This window comes from Camelus bactrianus, chromosome 4 (genome assembly GCF_048773025.1).
Source record: "Camelus bactrianus isolate YW-2024 breed Bactrian camel chromosome 4, ASM4877302v1, whole genome shotgun sequence".
NCBI classification, from domain to species: Eukaryota; Metazoa; Chordata; class Mammalia; order Artiodactyla; family Camelidae; genus Camelus; species Camelus bactrianus.
The window spans coordinates 88642959-88664446 of record NC_133542.1 but is presented as its reverse complement, the minus strand read 5'-3'; the positions used below and the strand labels follow the sequence as shown (position 1 = coordinate 88664446).

At 46.2% G+C, this 21488-nt stretch overlaps 1 protein-coding gene across 3 annotated transcripts in view; it reads left to right on the top strand.

Moving 5' to 3' along the window:
* NTRK2 (neurotrophic receptor tyrosine kinase 2) overlaps positions 1–17906 on the top strand; it is a 327597-nt gene extending 309691 nt beyond the window's left edge. For all 3 annotated transcript variants that reach the window (XM_074363095.1, XM_074363094.1, XM_074363096.1), the window contains exons 19-20: positions 11158–11316; positions 12201–17906. In XM_074363095.1, coding sequence (XP_074219196.1) covers positions 11158–11316; positions 12201–12386 — 345 coding nt within the window. In that variant the 3' untranslated portion in view covers positions 12387–17906. The remainder of the gene's footprint in view (positions 1–11157; positions 11317–12200) is intronic.
* The last annotated feature ends 3582 nt before the right edge of the window (positions 17907–21488 follow it).

Genomic DNA, 21488 nt, shown 5'->3' with positions numbered 1-21488 from the left:
TACTAAAATAAAGCCACGTGGATCCGGTGCCACCACGTAAGCCACGTTTTGTCTCCGCTACCTCACTTGAGCCTCACAGATAACAACACAGTAAGCATTACTGTCTCAATTCGCTAAGTGAAAACCCTATGGCTTAGAGGGAGGTGGTGACTTGGCCAAAGTCACATGGAGAGTCTTGTGAGCACCAGAATAGACCCCCGGGCTTCTGAGGCAGGACACCGTGTTGGGCAACTCCAGGAGGGAGCACTGCCGTGGACTGCAGTGGGGACGGAGCCCCCCAGGCCTGGGCAGGGTCCCGGGCAGGCTTGCCGCTGTTATCCAAGGCTATTGCCTGAGTATTTCTTCTCGCTTAGTTCTGGCCGTTGGGCTGTCTGCCCCGTCTTCTAGAACTCAGCCTGTTGGGGGAGGGTATAGGCTTGGTTTAGGCTTGTAAGGTTTTATTCCTACTTATATGCAAAGGAAGGACACTGAGACATGAAGTCATTTACATCAACTGAGTAAATGGCTGAGCCAGAGCGGGAAACCTGGCCCGTTGACTCCAAAACCCTTTCGCTCTGCCACCAGCGCCTCTCAGCCAGGAATCTGGGTAGACTTTGGACACAAGTTGGCGTGTCCAGACCAGAGACTCACGAAGTCACAAGAAAACACGGTCCAGGTTTTGAAGGCCTCCATTTTAGTAAGTGATTTGAGGGGAAAAATCATTCCTTTTCATAATGCACTGTGGAATCGAATGTAACAATTCTATTAGATGTTAAATATGAAAAACAAGACTTGAAAGAAATTCCACAGCTGCCATCAGCACCTTGGCTAGACTGGTAGATGTGGCCCCAGTTCCTCCCCACACCCTGGTCTCCTGGTCTTTTACTTCTTTCTGCAGTTGTGGGTGCTTTGGTGAAATGATTTGAGAGGCACCCAGCGACAGCACACTGGTTTTCCCTCACACTGAGCTGCTGGGGTTAGCAACTCTTCACTGTTCGCTCTGCACAGGAGAGCTGCTGGTCAGAATTGGAGTTCCAGTCTCACCATTGCAAAACAACTGCTCTCGTAATATGTGCACTTTCTATGGGTGTATTTTATCTGTAGGTGTATTGGAAGAGGTACGAGAAAAATGAGTTTGTAGGTAATGCCTTTAACACACAGTATGGCACACAGCATAGGGGCTCAGTAATTGAGGTACTTGAGGTACATGATTTCTTAGCTCTCACAAGCATCATAAGAAATCACAATGTCCTTTGTAACCAAGTCACAATCTCTACGCATCCCATATATCCCAGACAGAGCAGAAAAGGACAGGTGGGCGTTTAGAGCTCCCTGGAGAGAGCGATTCCCCATCAATGTTATACTCATGCGGACACACAGCAGTGTTTGTATCAGAATGAACTGGAAAGGAAGACAACCTTGTTCACTTTTAACTGGCTCTGGTGCATGAAGTCCTCAGCTCAGGTTAACAGTGGAGTGTCCACCGTGGCAGGGTCCTCAGTGTTAACTGACAAGCTGGGGTTAATGGCGGGGCTGCTCTGAGGGGTCCATCCAGAAACTCGATCTGTCACTTATTGGACCTGTTGCATCCAGAGCAGCAGGAACCACAGTAATCACAGCTGGTACAGAGGAGCTTTTTTTTTTTTTTTCCTACTCTGTTAGCAAATCACTGATTTCTTCCTTTACTAAAAGCTCGCCAGAATACCAGCCTTTCTGAATTATTTCCATAGAAACAATTTCACATTCAAGTGTCGGTACTAAACCAACAGAATGCTGCCACCTCAGCAGAGACAGTGACACAAATACATACCGCACCTGCTTTCCTGGCTGTCTTTGCTCGTCACATGTCAGTCCTTGTGGGCTTTTCACTCTGAAGGGAGGCAGTGCTTTTGGTCTCAAACACTGAAGAGTCAGATGATCTCTTGGGTTAAAACCCACAAAGCTCAGGAGGCCGTCAAGAGCTCAGTAATATTGAACATTGAGATAATGGCAGCTCGATGAAACGTGTAGAGTTGAAATGCGCAGCCCGGCCCTGCAGACCCACGGTCACCACAGGCCAGGGAGCATGCTGCCTTCCTTCTTTCCAAATGCTTCGCCCTCCCGGGACCCACTCAGAAAACTCCCCGTCAAAAGGCATGAGGGTCGGAGGCGGGAGGAGGGGGGAGGCGGTCAGAGGATCAGGGAGGGGCGTTGTCACTGTCTAATTTCACTTTGCTGATAAAATGAAGAATCTTTGTTTCAGCATCCCAATGTGGTTCTTAAACATGGGTGTGATTGAAGTTTTCAGCTTCACTGAGGGAAGACCTCTTTGCTCCTGATGAGAGCAAATGTAAAATGCAGTGAGACTGTAATCACTTCTAAGACTGGAGCGTTTGGCTCTTTAAATTGTGTACAGTGCACAAGCAGGGGACAGCCAGACCCATGGGGGATGTCACTTGAGGTGACACAGAGTCCAGGAAGCTCCACATGTCCCTAGGGGGTTCCAGGGTCTGCTCGCTCTCCCTTAGCTGCCCCGGGGAAGTTGGGGTGGAGTTGGGGGACAGGCTGAGGACTGAGGCTGCCCTAAGGTTTGCCCTGGAAATGCACTCAGTCGAGGGACGGCTGTGGAACAGTGGCAGGCTTAAGCCATCTGATAAGCTCCAGGTGATAATAGGGAAACCATCGAGAGTTACCTGAGTGGGGAAGAGAGCAGTGGCGTCGAGCCTTCACTTGGTGACATGAAAATGCAGGCAGACGACCACAGATTTGCATCTGGACCAGAATTGCCCAGCTCCTAGTGTTCGGAGCTGTTCTTGCTCCTTAGAGTGCACTGGAATCAGAAGGGGCAGTCCTGACAGGAGAGTGTTATGGACTGAATGTGTCCTCCCCAAATTCAGATTTTGAAGCCCTTACCCCCAGTGTGGCTACATTTAAAACTAAGGTCTCTGAGGAAGTAATTAAGGTTAAATGAGGTTACACGGTGGGGCCCCAATCCAATAGGGTTAGTGTCCTTGTAAGAAGAGACATCAGAAGCTCATGCTCTCTCTGCACACATGTGAGCTGTACACGGTAATCTGCAAGCCAGGAAGAGAGCTCTCAGCAGAAACTGAACCGACTGGAGACTTAATCTTGGACTTCTAGCCTCTAGAACCTTGAGAAAATAAATGTCTGTTGTTTTAGCCACCCATCTATGGGATTTTGTCAGGGCAGCCCAAGCCAACTAACGCAGAGACACTTTGCTATCCCTGCGTCTGACTCCACGTCGGACTCGAGGCAGCGTGCGTCTGGAGAGATGGGCCCTGCTGTGGACTCTGCCGCTGCTAAGCGGTGTGGTCGGCAGGCCACTTTGCCTCTGGGCCTGGAGATTCTTCATCTCTTAAATTAGATAAAAGAACATGCCTGACCTACCCCAGGGGCTCACTGGAGATGCAGATACTTAGCATAGCAACACCTTAGCTAATCTGTTTTGCATGTTTATTACATACCAGGGGTTATCCTGAGGGTTTTCTTACATGCTGTAAAAATCACCTTTTCTAAGGTACGGTTCTGAGTTTTGGCAAACACAGTCATTTAACTGCCACCACAATCCAGATGTAGAATATTGCCATCGCCCCCCAAAACTCCCTCACGCCTCTGTAAGACAAGCCCCTCCCCCACAATTCCCAGACCCTGACAGCCGTAGGTTTTCTAGACCTGGAGTTTTGCCTTCTTAAGAATGTCATATAAATGGCCTCACATGCTGGCATCCCAGAATTTTTCTAATATCAACTCATTGAATCTTCACAATCATATTCTGAGGTAGGTACAATTATTATAGAATGAATGGATGTGAAATGCTGTGAAAAAGCAAAAAAAAGTATGCGAACATGAGGTATTATGACCATCAATATGACTACTACTATTATTATTATTGTCATTATTCATATTATTATTTATGGTAGAATAGAGACCAAATCAATTCTCAATAGAAAAAGCATTCACAAAAATATTGCTAGCAATGAGGTCTAGCACCCTGTCTCTTGACTAATTCAGAAGCACTTAGCTTGAAGTTTCCAAGTCCCAACCCTTATGTCTATGACCAGATCATAGTAAAAGATAATGGAAGATTTATCCAGACTGCAAATAACAGCAATTTTAGGTGGAGCGATAATCATTTCCTGCTGTAAGAGAGAGGGTGACCAGGCTGTCACCGACGCTCCTCCTGGCTGCATCCATTCATGACTGCGTTCATGGAGCTGCATTCATTCAGGACTTCTAGGCAAGGCAGGAAGGTCTGGATCACTTCCCATGAAGCATCCCCTGGTTTGGTAGCCACACGTCACGGAAGCACCCCATCACTCTTCATAATAGGAGAGTTCTGATCTTCCTGGATGTGGTCAGAAAGAGCCCACAGTCTGACCACAATGGTTCCAGGTTCTCCAAGGAAAGTATTTTGCATAAATTGTTTCTCTCTCCTTTTTTTTTTAACTTCATATAACAGATGTAAAACATAATAAATAAGTAAATAAGGTCCAGCTATTCTTAAAGTTTACAGCTATCATGAATTTTTAAGGAACAGATCAGGAGAAACTGCTGAAACCAAGCAAGCTGGTGTAGGATGTGACAAGGAGGTCTAGGAGCTTCTTCAATACTTAATGCGGCCGAAAGCCTCTGACAGCTAATCATCTCTTAATGGGGTTTTCTCTTTGGCCTGTGTGTTTCTAAGGGAGTAAAATGTTTGGCTTCCGAACAAGTTATCACTCACTCACTGAGTAAATACCACAAGCTGGAAGTGGCCTCCCAGGCATCACTGGTCTTTGCTACTTGGGTTTCGAAGGTCTCAGATTAGCATTACTCATCTTTAAATCACCAGCGTTTTCAAAGCCAGCTAGGCATTCGCTTTGGACCCACAGAAAGCCTCCAGCCCGCCCCCATGCCTCCCATACACACGGAGGGGAGACTAGGCATCGCCGTGGATGGAGGACGAGCTGTGAGGAGCATAAGCATGACCTTTGGGGGAAGATAAAATAATCGGCCAAGACGAAAGGCAACGTTGGTATTTGAAATGGGACTGGACAAGTGAGCTTTGAGAGGAGCCTCAAAGAAAGGGAATGGGAATCGGGAATGGACTGGGAGGGTCCACACAGAGAGGAACGGATACGGATGCCGTAAGAGAAGAGAAGACAAGGAGGGAGCCAGGAGGATGGTCGATGCCTCTTATGTGAAGTCCAACAGGAGGAGGTGAGCTAAGCTTGTTACCGCCCCTCTTGTCAACCGATGCACCTAGAAATTGGGTTGTGCATTCCTCATAAACTTGTAACAGGGACAAAGCTGCTTTGTATATTTGTACAAGGTGAGTGGTAGTGGGATGGAGAGCTGTCTTCAGCACTGCTGGTCACCAGTGCACGTCTCCAGTTGCTCACCAAGTTCCTCGACTTTCCCAAATCCTAGTTTTCCATTGTACAAAAAGTAAATCGTATTGTTTGTTAAGCCATGGGAAATTTCCACAATTTACAGCCTAGTGACCAAAGTGTATGTACCCAAAGAGTATTTCTTGGGTAAAAAAATAAATACTGTAGTTGAACTGACTATATATGCCCAATGTGATTTAAAAATAATAAAATCAATGATTTATGACACAAGACAGTTTCACCAAGGGCCTTTTAGTATTCCTTCCAGGGTTAATTATTACCTTAACACCTTTCAAACAGGTAGGTTTAAAGGACGCTCAGGCATTTTAACAGAGCACAGTTGCTATTTTTGTTTTGAACCAGATCATCCTATACACATCGCCATCAAAATTATGAAGTGCATTGGAAATAAACATTAAGAGCTAAAAAAAAAAAAACCCCCACTGTTCTATTTTGATATGTTTTTAAAACAGAATTCATTATTTTCCCCAACTTGATTTATTTCAGGTGCTATGGAATTTCATTTTGGCTGTTGGCCTCAGACACTGTTCTCATTAGCTTTGCTGATTTAAGCAGGTTGCAATGATTAGCAGCCCTGATGGCCATCCCATCCTTTTCTTTTTCATGGTTTAACTTCCTTCTTTAGTCCCAGTCCTTTTTCTGTAGCCTCAGAGGATATGAGATGCTAGTCACCATCTGTAGTGCAATACTCCCTCATTGTATGCATTGTGACATCTCCCTAAACTTCGTTCCCAGATCGAATAGCCCCAGGTCTGCACCATAAACACCCCCATCTACTGTACAGATGATAAACCGAGGACTGAATGGGATCTCGCACACAACTTCGAGAACCTTTATACTTTGTGTGAACCCCAGTAATTTTGGTTGCATTTTATTAAGAAGTTTTGACTTTTATTGAATGGTTTATTTGAGTATCAATTTGGTGAGCCAGTTCCCACCTATTTAATCTAAGTTTTGTTGTATGAAGAGTAGAGAGAAGTTATTGGAGGATGGATGGGAAGGTAGAGAACAGGGATCTCTTGCAAGGAACACATTGAGAATTCCTCCCCAAATATCAGCACTCAGAAGGAACTCGAAGACGTGGTCTGCTTGCCAACCAGCACCCTGATGCCCTGCTAGACGTAACTGATGAGCACCCATCCTTCTTGAGCCGTGTGCTCCATCAGCAAAGCCAGAGCGTGCCTGCAGTGTTACCAGAGCTGCACTAAAGGGTGCTGGGCTTCCCGGGGCTTAGAATCATCACTGAGCTGTAGCAGGGAGGGTGAGTTCCTGGAAGCGGTGGAACTTGAGCTTGCCTTTAGGAGACCTCCCAGAAGGTCTAAAAAGGGGAGATCAAACTTTCCAAGAGGCATGAGTGGGTTTGGCCTGGGTGAGGAGACACAGCGAAGTTTGCTGGCTGAATACAGTGGAGATTGCAGAAGCCAGAAACCCAGAGTGACCCATCTGAGCGAGTACAAGATGTCCAGTGGGGTAAGCTACTTAAATTTTCTGAATTTGGGGGGCATTACTTGTAACATGAAGGCAAGCCAGTGTCTACCCAAGAGGGTAATTATTGGGTAATCATTGAGTAGAAATTCTTTGTAAAGGTAAACTGCTATGTGTTGGCAGAAGACTATGGTGGCAAAGTGGTGGCAAGTGGGTAATTAGAGAACTAGACCCCCAGTCTCGGGGTGAGGAAAATAAAAGTCGCCAGTCCAAGTCAGCTCCCCAGCGAAGTGGATTTCCCACGTGGCATCGGTTCATTTCCGGTGAGGTGAGTGAAGGCATGTGCCCAACCCAAGCTGATCACTGGAGAGTCTCTCCTGGCACCATGGCATAGCTGGCAGTCAAAGCAGCAGTCCTGACTCCTGGTGTCATATTTGGGGTCACATTCCATCTCACAAATATTTAAGCAACAGTGTGAGGGCAACTTGCCAAGTCACACAATACAAAACAAATACCTCTTTGTGATTGTTGCCTCAGAGTATGTGGTTTTGTGAGGTTCCCAAACCATCCAGTGACTGTGTCTGGAATGTGACAATAATTTGTAACAATGGTGGCATGCTCTCTCTCTTTTTCAGATTTTTATTTTTTGGTCAACTTTTGTGACATGCTCCTAAATCCTGAGAAAGGGCTGCAAAAGAAATGTTCAGAAATGTTCTAAACGGGTTCAGAAAACTTGTGAACCCTGCCTGAACTTTTATTAGAGTCTCCCACCACTCAGCCGTTTGACATCAGAACAAGGAAAGCATTATTTGTAACAGCATGTGTGAAATCCCGGAGGGGATTCTTGAAAGAATTGAGTGAAAAATCTGTCCCAAAGAGACTGCAGGCGGAAAGTAAATGATCAGCTGGGAAAACATGTAAATCAAAATATGAATCTTTTTTTTTTCTCTCCTTTGAAGGACACAAGAGCTTTCTCTTGGGTCATCAGCAATACAGGACAGAGGACCCGGAAGAGTAGGTGTTGTAATCAGAGGGGACCCCAGAGCACTTGTCACTGTGGAGGGGGTAGTGTGGAAGAGGCGTCGCGCTGGCTCTTCCATGGCTCCAGAATGACTGCCTCCTATCGAGAAAATAAGATAATAATGGCTGCAGAGAAAGAAGCAACACCTAGAAAGCGTTCAAGGCATTAACACATATAAAGAGCTTTCACAGATATTGTCTGCTTAAATATTTAGCTGGTGATGACCCTGGGAGGTATATATTGCTGCCCAGATTACATAGCTGGGAAAACTAGGGCCCTAGTCAAGATGACCGAACTGGGAAATAGCGCGATGGAGTATGCCCTGGAACCCAGAGGTTTTGTTTTGTTTTGTTTAATTCTTTTTTTTTTTTTGAAGTGTAGTCGATTTACAATATTAGTTTCAGGTGAACAGCAAAGCGATTCAGTTATACAGACATACATATATTTTCAGATTTTTTTCCATTACAGCTCATTAGAAGAATTTGAACACAGTTCCCTGTCAGTCCTTGCTGTTTATCTATTTTATAATATAGTAATAACATTCATTATATTCGTTTCAGGTATACAACAAAATGATTTGATATTCATATATATTGCAAAATGATCAGCACGATAAATCTAGTTAACATCTGTCACCTCACATAGTTACAGTTTTTTCATTGTGATGAAAACTTCCAGGGTCTCCTTTCAAATATGCAATACAGTATTATTAATTATAGTCACCATGCTGTACATTACATCCCCGAGGCTTATTTATTTTGCAACTGGGAATTTGTACCTTTTGCCCCCCTGCTAATGTCATGAGTTGAATGTTGTCCACTGCACCGCAGCTGAGAAGGCATAAAAAAGATGGAGAACCCGGGGTCTCCAAGGGTTAACATGTCCCGAAGTGGGTTTTTCATGTCTGGTTCTAGGAGCGTATGTAAGTGGTTCCTGATCGCTGTCCCTCTCCCCCACAAACACACATTAAAATTAGTTTAACTCACTAAGTTAAAGGCAAATCTGTTCTTGCTGCCAAACTCCAGAGACACTTCAAGGGAATTGTGTGCATTATAAATCTCCAGGAAATGAAGAGGGTTACAGATTATGGCGTATTTGACACATTTGACCTAGGAGCATGCATGGAGAGCTAGCTCGTAATACTTTGAGGGCCCCATATCCAAAAGAACAATTTAATGTCCCGCCCAGTCTTCTTTCTACTCCCACAGACTAACTATATGTTGATCATATATCTGGGTATATGATCTAATCTCAATAGTTTTCCAGTTCTAATTTCAGTATTTCAATTTCACTTATTTCACTATTCCCATAAAAGAAGTAACGATGTCTTTTTCACTAGAAACCTGAGCAGAGACCTCTCACTCCACATAACTCTGCAGCATGTAGCTCCCTGCACTGCCAGTAAAGCCTCTCCTTGGTGCTGGATGCAGGCTGCCAGCACTGGGGGACCATTCCACCTGGGTGCCCTGAGTGTTTGTAAGTATCTGAAAATGTAGGGAACTCCCTGTGTGTTAGCAGATTTCCTTTCCCGAAGTCCGGGGTATGTGGCGTTACTGGGTTGTGAGCCCGGAAGGCATCCATCCTACCAGAAACACGCCAATAAGCCTGTGCCAGTGTGACCGCCAGCATCCCTTCTGGTCAGTGCCTGTGTCACCCAGGTTGTGTTTTGAGTATCAGCCGTGATGGTGAGTGTTGCCACCACCTTCAGGCATGTCTGAGCAGTTCCATGAGGGAAGTCTGTGCTCCTTGAACAGTGACTACCTGTCCCCGCGGAGGGAGGGGTGAGTGAGGAAATTGAAAGCTGATGGAAGGCAACGAGCCTGCACTTAGCGCAGGAGCTTTTGGTCCATTCCAAGCTGAGCAGTAAAGATATGGAGGCATCTTAACCCTGAGCCAACAAGTTATGTCTCTTGTCAGAGTTGGATTCTCATACAGAGAAGAATGGGAGGAAAGCACCCTTTCACTGACGTGCTTTCTTTGATGCTAAGAGCATCATTTGAAATCACCAAGCAAATTAGACGTCTCTGACACTCGCTGCTCCTTGGGCTCCAGAGCTGAGCAGCATTTTTCAGGCACTGTTAGTGCACTTCCTTCCCTCAGTGAGTCAGAAATGGATATTGAGATTTACAGTTGGGCGGAAACTCTATGTGGCGTTAGTCTCAGAACTCAGGGGCCGAGAGCTGTCGGTGAAGTAGGATTCCTGCTGTCGGTAAGCTCACCTTCTGCCCCGGTGTCAGCACGACCTTTGGGCTGGTAAGTGCTGGGGTTCACCACTGTGGACAGTGGGACCTGCCACCCATCGGGCTACTGGGCAGAGATCCAACCTTGGTTTTAAAATCAGAGACTCTACAGGCTACAAAACTGAATATATACGGAATTTTAAATTTTCCTCCAGGAAGTAGGAAATCATAAATAAGTCCCTTTGGTCACAGTTTTCTCTGCCTGTGTTAATGCTGTTGCCAGCTAATGCCACAGCCTTGGTGTTTTTACTAAGATGGGCTTTTTGAAAACCATTCTTATTTCTTTACTTCTGTTTACTAAGCTCAGTTGAAGTGCCCTGTAGTAGAGGGAAGTCTGAGCTCAGAGTCAAAGGCCAAACTTCTTTGTGTCCATAGCAACCTGAACCTCAGTGGCCTCATATGTAAAATGGGTTTGTGGCGAGGATGTTCAAGGCAGTGCTATGAGCTCTCCAAACACGTTCAGGTGGAAGGAAGCCCTGTCCTTGCTAAGGAAGCAGAGTCACTCGGCGGGGTTGTTTAGATTCAAAACCCTCTACTTGTGTGTGATCCTGGTCAGAGTTATCTCGTTACTTAGAAGGTCAAGTCACCCTCCTACCAGAAAGTCTGTGTGTCTGTGTGAACATCTACCCAGTCATCATCTCTGCTCCTGTCTAGTTTTGAGAACAAGAGAATTGCAAATAATGGGAGAAAAATCCATTGACCACTCTTTGCCCTCTGTCTCTGTGGCTTGAGGTTATAAAGAAAATTTCATTTCCCTTATTATTTATAAACAATTAAAATTAATAAACACAAAGAAAAGGAAGGGAAAAATATCCCCCACATCTCCCTTCCACACCTTTTTTTCCCTTTTTTTTTCTTTTCCTTTTCTGTTTTTTTTTTTTTTCCTGGGGGGAGGGTGGTAATTAGGTTTTATCGATTGATTTACTTTTTAAAGGAGGCACTGGGGATTGAACCCAGGACCTCGTGCATGCTAAGCATGCGCTCTACCACTTTGAGCTATAAATACCCTCCCCCCACACACCTTTTCCCTTTTCCCCTGGCGGGGAGGTGGGAACTTGGTTTCTGGGTAAGTGATGCCTCCTCCTTCACCCTTTTCCACCAGGTGGGCGGCCACACGATGCTGCCCATCCGCTGGATGCCTCCGGAGAGCATCATGTACCGGAAGTTCACCACCGAGAGCGACGTCTGGAGCCTGGGGGTCGTGCTGTGGGAGATCTTCACGTACGGCAAACAGCCCTGGTACCAGCTGTCCAACAACGAGGTGCGTGCTGGGTGGCGCCAGGACCCCGAGAGGGCTGACGCCGAGAGGCACCCCTCGGCTGGAAGTCGAGCCCCAGGCTCACGTGGCTCTGTGGAGAGCAGCACCTCCCAGGTGGCCTGCCCTGTACCTAAATGTCATGGCCTCAGTAGGGTCACCGTCCAAATGTAGGAGTTCTAGAAAAAGTGCAGCGTTTGCTGATATGCCTGTGATTCCCTGGCGGTGGGACCGAGGAGTCGTTCTGTGCTGCTCATCTGGTAAATTAATAGCAGATGTGGGCGTTCCCACACCCCTGGAGTCCAGCTAGGTTTTTGGTATGATTCCAGTAAAGTTTCAAGCTTCTTTTCCTTTTTTGCACATTTCACTAGAACATTTACTTCTAGTGAGAAACTCAAGCATTTTGTTTCCCTTTTCTGAGCCTTTTGCAAATATGTCTATATTTGAGGCGTAACTTCTTGATCAGGCCCCTCACTTCTTCAGGCCCACGTCTGTCTGTTATCCAATTCCGTAACCCAGTATGACTGCTTATTTCTGTAGCGTGGGGTTCCCTGGCCAGTCAGCGTCCTGACACAAAAGTGACCCAGGTTCCATCTCAGGCCAGTAAAACGAAAATACTCTGGAATTTCAGGGTATGGTTTGAGAGCGTTGTAGAGACAAAAATTATTTCTTCACCAATTTGGTGAAATCGGTGTGGCTTGAAAACTGGATAGAAACCCATCAAATTAACCATATGATCTACCAACCTCAAACAATTGTTCGCTTTCTTGTGAAAAAAAAAAAAGGAAACACCGAGTGGGTCCCTTGAAAATGCCCCCCCCCCCCGATGTGTGCCGTGCCTGCCTTGTGCTCCCTCTGGCCTGACCCTGTCCTCGCTCCCGCCTGTCCAGGTGATAGAATGCATCACTCAGGGCCGAGTCTTGCAGCGACCCCGAACGTGCCCCCAGGAGGTCTACGAGCTGATGCTGGGGTGCTGGCAGCGGGAGCCCCACATGAGGAGGAACATCAAAGGCATTCACACCCTCCTGCAGAACTTGGCCAAGGCGTCCCCGGTCTACCTGGACATCCTCGGCTAGGCCCTCCCCCAGACCCGTCCTTCCCAGAGCACCTCCTCAGATGGGCCCAGAGGATGACTGTCTTCTAACTGCCGCTGGATGCCACCAGTCTGCTGTTGTTCACTGCAAAGACCCCGAGAAGCTTTCCGAGGAAGCAACGTGTCCTTCTCCATCCGTAGACACAGTATGGACTTCTTTTGGCATTCTCTCTTTCTCTCTTTCCGTCTCCCTTGGTTTATTCCCTAATGTTTTTTTTTTTCTCTTGATTTATTTTTCGTCTCCCCTGCTTTACAGTCCTTCCCCTTTCTTTTTTAATCAATCTGGCTTCTGCATTACTATTAACTCTGCATAGACAAAGGCCTTAAGAAACCTAATTTGTTATATCAGCAGACACGCCAGTTGCCCACCACAACTAACAATGCCTTGTTGTATTCCTGCCTTTGATGTGGATGAAAAAAAGGGAAAACAAATATCTGACTTAAAACTTTGTCACTTCCGCTGTACAGACATCGAGCGTTTCTATGGATTCACTTCTATTTATTTATGATTATTACTGTTCTTATTGTTTTTGGATGGCTTAAGCCTGTGTATGACAAAGGAAAACTTGTGTTCAATCTGGGAAGCCTTTATCTATGGGAGATTAAAACCGGAGAGAAAGAAGATTGATTATAAACCGCAGAACCGAGAGGAACAAAGACACCCATTGGGATCAGCGGGCGTCAGTCCCAACTTAAGAAAAACCCAGCGACTGTCAGCTGGGAGGAATGTATTCGGCACCTTCCCCTGAGGACCTTTCTGAGGAGTAAAAAGACTCTGTGCCATGGACTCTTCTTTTCCCATCACCAGAAACACGAGAGTATAGCACAGAGAATGATGGCTTCCGGGAGGCGAGACGGCACGTCGCGCACTCAGACCATCTTGCCTTTGGAAGCCATGGGGATTGCACTGGTTTGTTTTTCCAAGTGTTGTCCACCGAGCCTTTGTCAAGGTCAGCTGAGATTAGGTGGATTCTTGTCCAGAGATCGTTTCAGGGTCCGATGGGAAGCCGAGGACTTGGAAAAGATGAGACAAGCTACAAATTCAGAGGCAAGTTTCTCTTACATTGAACTTGTCAGAGAGCACTTCCCTCCGACCCCCGCCCTCCACTCCACCCGTCCTTTGAACTGTGCAAGCAAAACTGTGCATGGTCTTTGTCGATTAATACCTTGTGTGCAGACACTACCGCCCCAGACGTCCTGCCCCTGGTGTGTAGAGCAGAGCCCTAAAAGGCGTAACTTAAGTAACGAGGGGAAGCTAATGGAATTCATTAGCTGAGTCTAAGTGTCTCTGGGTCGTATGGCGGTGATGGGTTTTAACGAATATGGACCCTGACACCTGGCTATAGCCTCAGTCACGACGCACCCACTGTGGGAAGGGCAACACTGATCCCCGAGGGAAAGGAACCCTCACCCACCCTGGGGGTGTCACACGCATTGATGCTCAGCGTACACGGGCCAAGACCTTGCTCTGGGCTCTGGTTGGGAGAGTGGTTTCATTCCAAGTGTACTCCACTGTTGATATGCTGTTTTGTTCTCTTCACTCCATTAAAAAAAAAAAAAAAAGTAAAAATTTAAAAAATTGGGCACAGCATGCCAGTGGGAGGCTATGCCCAGACCAAGCTTTGGAGGTGGGCTTCTGGGCGTAGTCACGGGTTTTGCGAAAAGAGGTTGTAAATTTAACTAGAAATTTACAGTTATCTGGGTAATCAGTTATACCAAGGAAGAAACATTTTTCTGTTCCTCAAGAAAACTTGCTACCCTCTGTGAGGGGACTTTTGCTAACTTGACATCTTTATAACACGAGCCAGATGGAAAGGGAGTGATTTTAATTCAACTTATGTCACTTTATTTCATATTTGTTTCTGAAGGTGCAATTGCTCTGTTTCGGTTTTGCTTACGCCCTTAATTACTGGAGCACCTATATTTTCCATTATAGGCGTTGAAAGCCAGTTCTCAAAAAATCAAAAGTGTCCATTCACAGAGAACAAAAGGAAATCCGGTAGGATCTGCCGTCAAGAGGAGGGGGCCGGACAAGACGAACCCTACAGTCCTTTCAAGTTCTGCGCTGGCCTATGGGACATGGGAGTTGAATCGTTTGTTCTTTTTGTTGGTGGAAAAAAAAAAAACCCTCCAGAATACACATAATAATATAACGAAAGCCATATCTCCATGATATATACCTGCGTGTATATATCCTATTAAGGACCCATGGTACTGTTAAAACACTGTGGCATCCTGTGAAGCAGTGAGAAGAGGCAGATTTGTACAAAACTTTTCTAGATTCCATCAGCGAGGACTGAAAACCTACACGGGTTTGTCGTTCTGCATGAGCTGCTCTGGGGAAGGAAGCTGCAAGTTACTGGTTTTATTTTCACAGGCAGCAAAGGAGGTAATACTCTAAGGGATCAAATTCAAGAAAGGGCTGTGCAGTTTTCAAGCCAGGGTTTGTTTAAGGCAGATGAGAGCAAGGGGAGCTTTCCACTCCCCTCCCAGTGTTGTGGTTTCCTCTGAAGGAAAAAAAGCAAAAAAAAAAAAAAAAAAAAAAAAAAAAAAAATTCTTTTTCTCTTTACCTTCTGACAAGTCCCTCAAGGTCTTGAAATGAAAGGTTCTATGCAAGTGCAAAGTTTTATAGTTATTTATATTGCTGATTATTATTAATTTTTTTTCCTCTGCTGTCTCAAGAGGATGTACTGATTTCAGAGACGTCTCGCATTGAAGGAATCCCAGATTGCTTTTAAAGTAGCCGAATGAACCAAAAACTAGCTTCAAGTATCCATCCCTGTTCCTCCACAATCCCCTCTTCTTGTGCTCTTGTGATTTTTTTTTTTTTTAAGAGAAGGGGCATCTTCATTCTGCAATGTACATCACATTCATTAAACACAACAGGAGTGGTGACAAACCTAATTCTCTAGCCCAGACTCAGCCTGACGGTTGTTTCCATTTATAAATTGTCGAAGAGTTTTCCAAACACTTTTCACATACGCTGGCAAACGAATCCCATTTTTCAGAGGTGAGGAAATTGAGACTTGGAGAAGTTAAATGGCATGCTAGACCCCTCCAGGCCCCACTGGGACTTAATCAAGGTGCTCTGACTCTGAAGCTCACGATTCGATCTGCTGAAGACCCTAGTCCAGAAGGGAAAGCACGCAAACAAATTCATGAGAAACAGAATGCAGTCCGTGAGATGACAGACAGCTGAGAGACGGTGATGTGCACTCCTGCTCATAGCTTCAGCTGAATCCCTGTACACTGAGCCAAGGTCATGATCAGGCTTATTTAGGAAACATTGTGAGCTGTGCCAGAAAAGATCATATCAGAATTCATATCATGTGTTCACATCAACGCTACCTGTGAGAGCTTCGCGTATTTGTATGTGTGTTATAAATACTTGATTTATACACAGACAAACGTGTGGTGTGCTTGTGAGCTTATGTATAAGTCTATAGGCGCACAGTAATAGGGATGGTTCTAAGTAGGGTGCAGAATGGATCATTTGCTTAAGAGCTGCTAAATAACCAAACCTTTTTAATGTCATGTTGCTGTTAGTGCTTCCATTTTCCACGTGGGTAGGACTACATCACACTTTTCAACTCTCTGCGGTACTGCATGGGTGGAAGACATATCTTAAATAATGTGCTTCCCAAAACAACCAAATCAAAGCCATCCCACTACCTTGAGTCCTTTCGCTGGCTCCTTGCAAAGGCAAATGCAGCCTGAAATAGATCTCCTTATGTAAAGGTCCAGAAAAAGGAAAATCAATTAAAAAAAAAAATCCCTTTGCACATTGGCATTATGCTCACCTTGTCCTCCCTTTGCCCTTGTGTTCGGAGTCCAGGTTCCCGAAGGGAACTGGAGGGTCGTGAGCCCAGTCTTGAAGGCCCAGGGTGAGAATCCGAGACCCCACCGCAAGGCGAGCGACTCTTAGGAATTCCCGCATCCTAGCGGAATGCAAGAGATGATGCTGTGAAATGCTGTCTTTTGCAAAGAGCCATGACAACAGAGTCCCCTGGTTGGGAATAGACGTTTTTGTTTTTTTTTCACTTTTCCTTTTGTAAATTGGGCCTTCTATAATGCCAGTAACATTCAATTGTATATCTAATTAAATCAGTGACTACAGACACACACGCCCTCCATTCTCTTGCTCTCTCCTTTTCTCCCCACGTGAGGATTTTTGTTTCCAATGCTGAGCTCCAGTTTGGCCCTATATCCCTGTTGCAGAAAAACCTCACCAGGAGGATGGCCAGTGACCCAGCTTCTCAGGTGGTTAAATGCAGTTCAAGCAGTTTTTTCACAATCCGTAATGATGGCATGCGGAGGCTTCGAGGCTGAGGGAGCAGACGGTTTTCTAAAGAATTCGGGGTTTGAGGGGTGGGAAGTCAGACGCCACAGCACACGAAGGGGTATTTCCTTGTCGTCGGGGCCGGAATGAGCCACTGCTGCTACAAGTCAAAGGTTCTCGAATATCCTTCGTGTTTGTATTTTATTCTTCTTTTTTCTCTTACCTTTATTTATTTATGTATTTATTTATTCATATATATATATATTTGCTCCATTCATCACAAACACAAAGCAAAGCAAAAAAATACATATATATGTATATCTGTTGCAGGCAAAACACTGTGAATTTCACAACAGCAACCAAGCAACTCTTTTGCCATCTCAACATACGTCTCAGGAGACGAAATGGGAAAACATAGGATGTCATCTTTTTCAGTCTATGCATTCTAGGCCAGGTCTGGGTTCGCTTTCTTTCTTTGTTCTGTGCATCAATGACAGTGATCCTGAGTGAAGGTTGGCTGAATGTCCAACACACGGAAGCAAGCGTGATAAAAGCTGCTAATTGCTACAGGTTGGAACTGGGGAAAACAATCTGGAGAAAATGAAATGTCAAGGCCTCCATCTTGCAGCTTGTATATCTTACTATTGCTTTAAAAATGTATAAAACAGCTGGAAATGTTTTCAATACAAGGTCTTTAAATTAAATGTGGATTTTTAACTATAGAATCCCTTGACAAATGGTAAATTATGGTGAAATATTGCTCCCTGCATTCAATGATCATTACCTATCACTTACAAATCTGCCTAGAGATGTGGGCACTCTCTGCATTTGCTTCTGTACGTGGAGAGATGTTTGTATATATCCAGGCCGTATACACACACACACGCACACGTCAATATCTCTCTGAAGTTACATCGCCCCTTAAATTGTGACCTGGTATTTGAAACTCTTTTTATTTGCTTTATTTTCCTTTTAATGTGACGTCTCTGTGCTGACACTTACTGGTTCTTGTTTTGCAATCTGTTTTGAGGTCCATTGCTTTATTAAGACCCACTGCATCTTGGCTGATTTCAAAGTGACACCAGAATATCAGTGTTAAAAAAAAAAAAGTTTCGTTTGTAAATCATGTGACCAGCTTCTCTCAACCTGACACGGAAAGTCTCTTGTACTACAGTGTATTTAATAAAAATGATGTCTTACAATAAATACCATCCTCCAAAAGACACACGGAAAGTGACATGATGATTACTAGAATTTTCACAAGGTGTGGTGTGTGCATTTTAGGTGTGGTCCCTGCAGGTGCCTGCGGTGTTCATAAGTTGAAGGCAACGAGAATGCAGGTTTCCTGGTCAATCCGTCCTAACCTGACACTTTCGACTTATGTCTTGGATAACCAGAACATGCTTGTCCAATAGAGCTTTCTGCAGTGATCCAAATGTTCTCTCTCTGCACTGTCCAATATGGCCAGCTGGCACTTGATATGTGGCCATGTGGCCATGTGACAGCAGAGCTGACTTTTGAATTTGATTTAATTTCCATTAGTTTACATTTAAACAGCCACGTGTGGCTCACAACCACCGTGTCCCAAAGCACAGAGTGAGCAGATAGAATGACCACGATTTCTAACAGATCAGACCTAAGAAAGTTACTGGGAGAAACGCTGTGTATCGTGGCCTAGGGTTGGGGCAGCTTTGAGAATCTTAATGACCCAGGAGCAGAAGTAGCCAAATAGAAAATGCCACATCCTCTCGGCCTCTCTGTTAACTAGTGTTTCCTAAATCAAAAGGCGAAGAAGGGCAAAGTCAGGGTGGTTTGGCAGGGAGGAATCCGGTCGCCTGTCTCTTTCTGGCCATCAGAGCAGCCCACCCACACTTGCATTTCTCAGGGTCTCACAGCCATAATTCCTGCTGTCTGACCGCTTGCCCCATGTTCTCTGAGAGGCATAGGGGACATCTGGGCATTCCTGGTGGAGGCTTCAGGAACAAGAGTTTGGCAGTGGACTGTCCCCAAATCAAACGCCTCTCACTGGCGCAAGTATATTTTCCTTGAGTTAAAAAAAATACGAGCAGGTTAAAACTCAGCAGGTACTTGAGGAATTCAAAGCTGTGTAATGGGGGGGAACAACTTGTCCAAAAACCCAGATAGGATCACGTGTTGCTATGAGATCCAAGTGTACATCCCACTCAGAGAAACAGGATGAAGGAATGGAAGTGTACCCCGATGCCTTGGCCAGCCAGAGCCCATGTGGACTATTAAAGATCCACACTTTACCAGACTACGTTTTTATTTTCCTATTGTTTGTACAGTTATAACTGATAATCAGTTTCCATTCTAAAGCTGAAGTCAAGTTTTGCCTGCTGCTCTGCAGAACTCCATCTCATTTTCTCCCTCAAATACACCCCTTTAGTTCACCCTTCAGGGCACCTAACTTCTTGGCTGGGAACGTCACTTCTGAAGTATTGTAACCAACAACCTCATTCGAACAGGCATCCTTCCCTTTGGAACAAACTGACTAATAAAACAAGTGCTTACTGTGAGCCTGGGTGTTATGTGCGTGTGTTAGTTTCCTGCGGCTGCTGTGACAAAGTACCCCAAACTGAGTGGCTTCAAACAACAGAAATGTCTTCAATTTCCCAGTTCTGGAGGCCAGATGTCTGAGACGGCGGTGTGGGTGCGCACGTATTCCCTCTGGAGACTCTCAGGGAGAATCTGGCCCGTACCTCTTCCAGCCTCTGGTGGCCCCAGATGGTCCTGGGCTTGCGGCCGCATCTCTCCAATCGCTGCTTTGGTGGCCACGCCGCCTCCTTCTTCTTTGTGTGTCTTGTAAGGACACGTGTGACTGCATCTCAGTCCCACCCAGATACCCCAGGATACGCTCTTCCTCTCTCTTTTGCCTTTCAAGGTCATGTTCACAGGTTCCAGGGATGACTGCATGGCCATACCTTTTTGGAGACCGCCATTTAAACCACTACACTCTGTTAACGCACCCAGCTCTTCCATCAACCCTGGGAGGTAGGCACTATTACTATCCCGTTTACAGATGAGAAAACTGAGGCACTGAGAGTTGAGGAACTTGCCAAAACGTGCCAATTTTGAAAGAAACTGACCAGCAAATTATAGTGCTCCCTGTTTGCCAGGGAGGTAGTCATTTAATCCTCAAAACAAGGGAGGCACTCAGGCGGTTCCACTCCAGGCAATAGCAGAAAGGCAGGCGCCCGGCTGGCCTAGGGAAGCCTGCAGGTGGGGTTTGGGCTGGCCACGTGGCACGGTGTTTCGGATCTGGGCTCCAGGCTCCGGAGACTGGTAAAAGCAACCCAAAGCCCAGCCCTGGAGGAGTGAGGCTATCCGTGGGCGCGAACGCCAGGACGCCAGGTTCAAGGAGACGAGAGAGCTTCTGCTCTGGGGTGTGAGGCCTTTGGTCATGAGGGACAAGGTCAGAATTTGGCCACTAGGCCAAAACCCAAAGTCAAGTGATAGTCCCCAGCAAGGTCTAGGGGGCCTTTCCTGGAGCCCAGGGCTCCTGAGTCCCCCTTCCCACCACTCCTTAGTGTGGGGGAGGGTGAGCTTACCTGGGAGGCGGCTGCTAAGCAGTGGGGTCCTGAGGTTTGCACTGACATGAGAATGCCTCTCTGCAAATCCGGCCACTTCCCTAATGTCAGTGCTTCGGTGCGCTCCCATGGTTCGAGCTAAGTGATAGCTAAACGCCCCACCCTCCTGCCTCCCACAGGTGGTGTTTTACAATGCATGCAAGGCTCAGACCAAACTCATGCAACAAGCAATGATGTATTATTGACTACCAGCCTGCTCTGTAGGCCAAGACACTGCCCTGACCTGGCCTGGCGTGGAAGCCACAGATGCAGGGATGTACTAATGCCAGGACCAGCCTGGCCTCTGTTCAGATCAGGCGACAGGGAGGGACAACGAAAGACCCAGGGAGCTCTGGTCACTGAAAGCTGTATCCATCTTGCCAGATTCATCTGCCTCCTTCACGTAGGAATGATGCCATTCGTACAATATATCTAATAAATCGTCAATCTTCAGAATCAGTCATTTCACTCAGACACAACACTGTAAGGTCCCTTATCCTAATTAGCAAATAGGCAGATAGTGATAATATTTTAAATACCGATTACCTGGTAAAGCCACTTCTCACGTGGGCGCTGCACCAGTATGTCGTTAGCTGCGTCACGACATCTCATCACGCCTCGTGTGTGAGCTGGAGTTAACGTTGCACACACACACCGCACTGCAGGGCCTGGCCTCAAAGTCACACCGATGCTGTAACAGCCTCCCTGTGGACACCTGCAGCCTCTTCTCCTATAACAGGGATGGAGGGATTTGTAGATACCAACCTACATGTGGGAAATGTGACTCTTTTCATTTCCTTTAAATCAGGCTGTCTTTGCCCCCAGTGCGCATCCGGCAGGGGCGGAATCAACCTCAGCCGTTACAGGGCGTGCCTCCCTTTCCTCGGGCAGCCTTCGCATCTCAAGGCTCACTGATACCCAGGAGGTATGAGAAGGGCTTCCAGTTCGCTGCCCATCACAGTCCAGTGGCTCTGAGAGCCCTGCACCCGGGACAGCTGTCCTCAGACGCATCGCAGCCACCGCCAAAGTCTACCCCCTGGACACCCGATCCACTGGGTCTAGACTGTCTGCTCTCAAGACGCACAACACCTCAGTCTGGCTTTTCGTTTCATGTGGCTCATGGAAACTTCTCTTTCTCTTTCCCATTTCATTATACTTCACCAAGCATACGTGTGTTTTCAGAGCAAGACGGAGGCTTCCTGCATTTGTTCAGTCTTC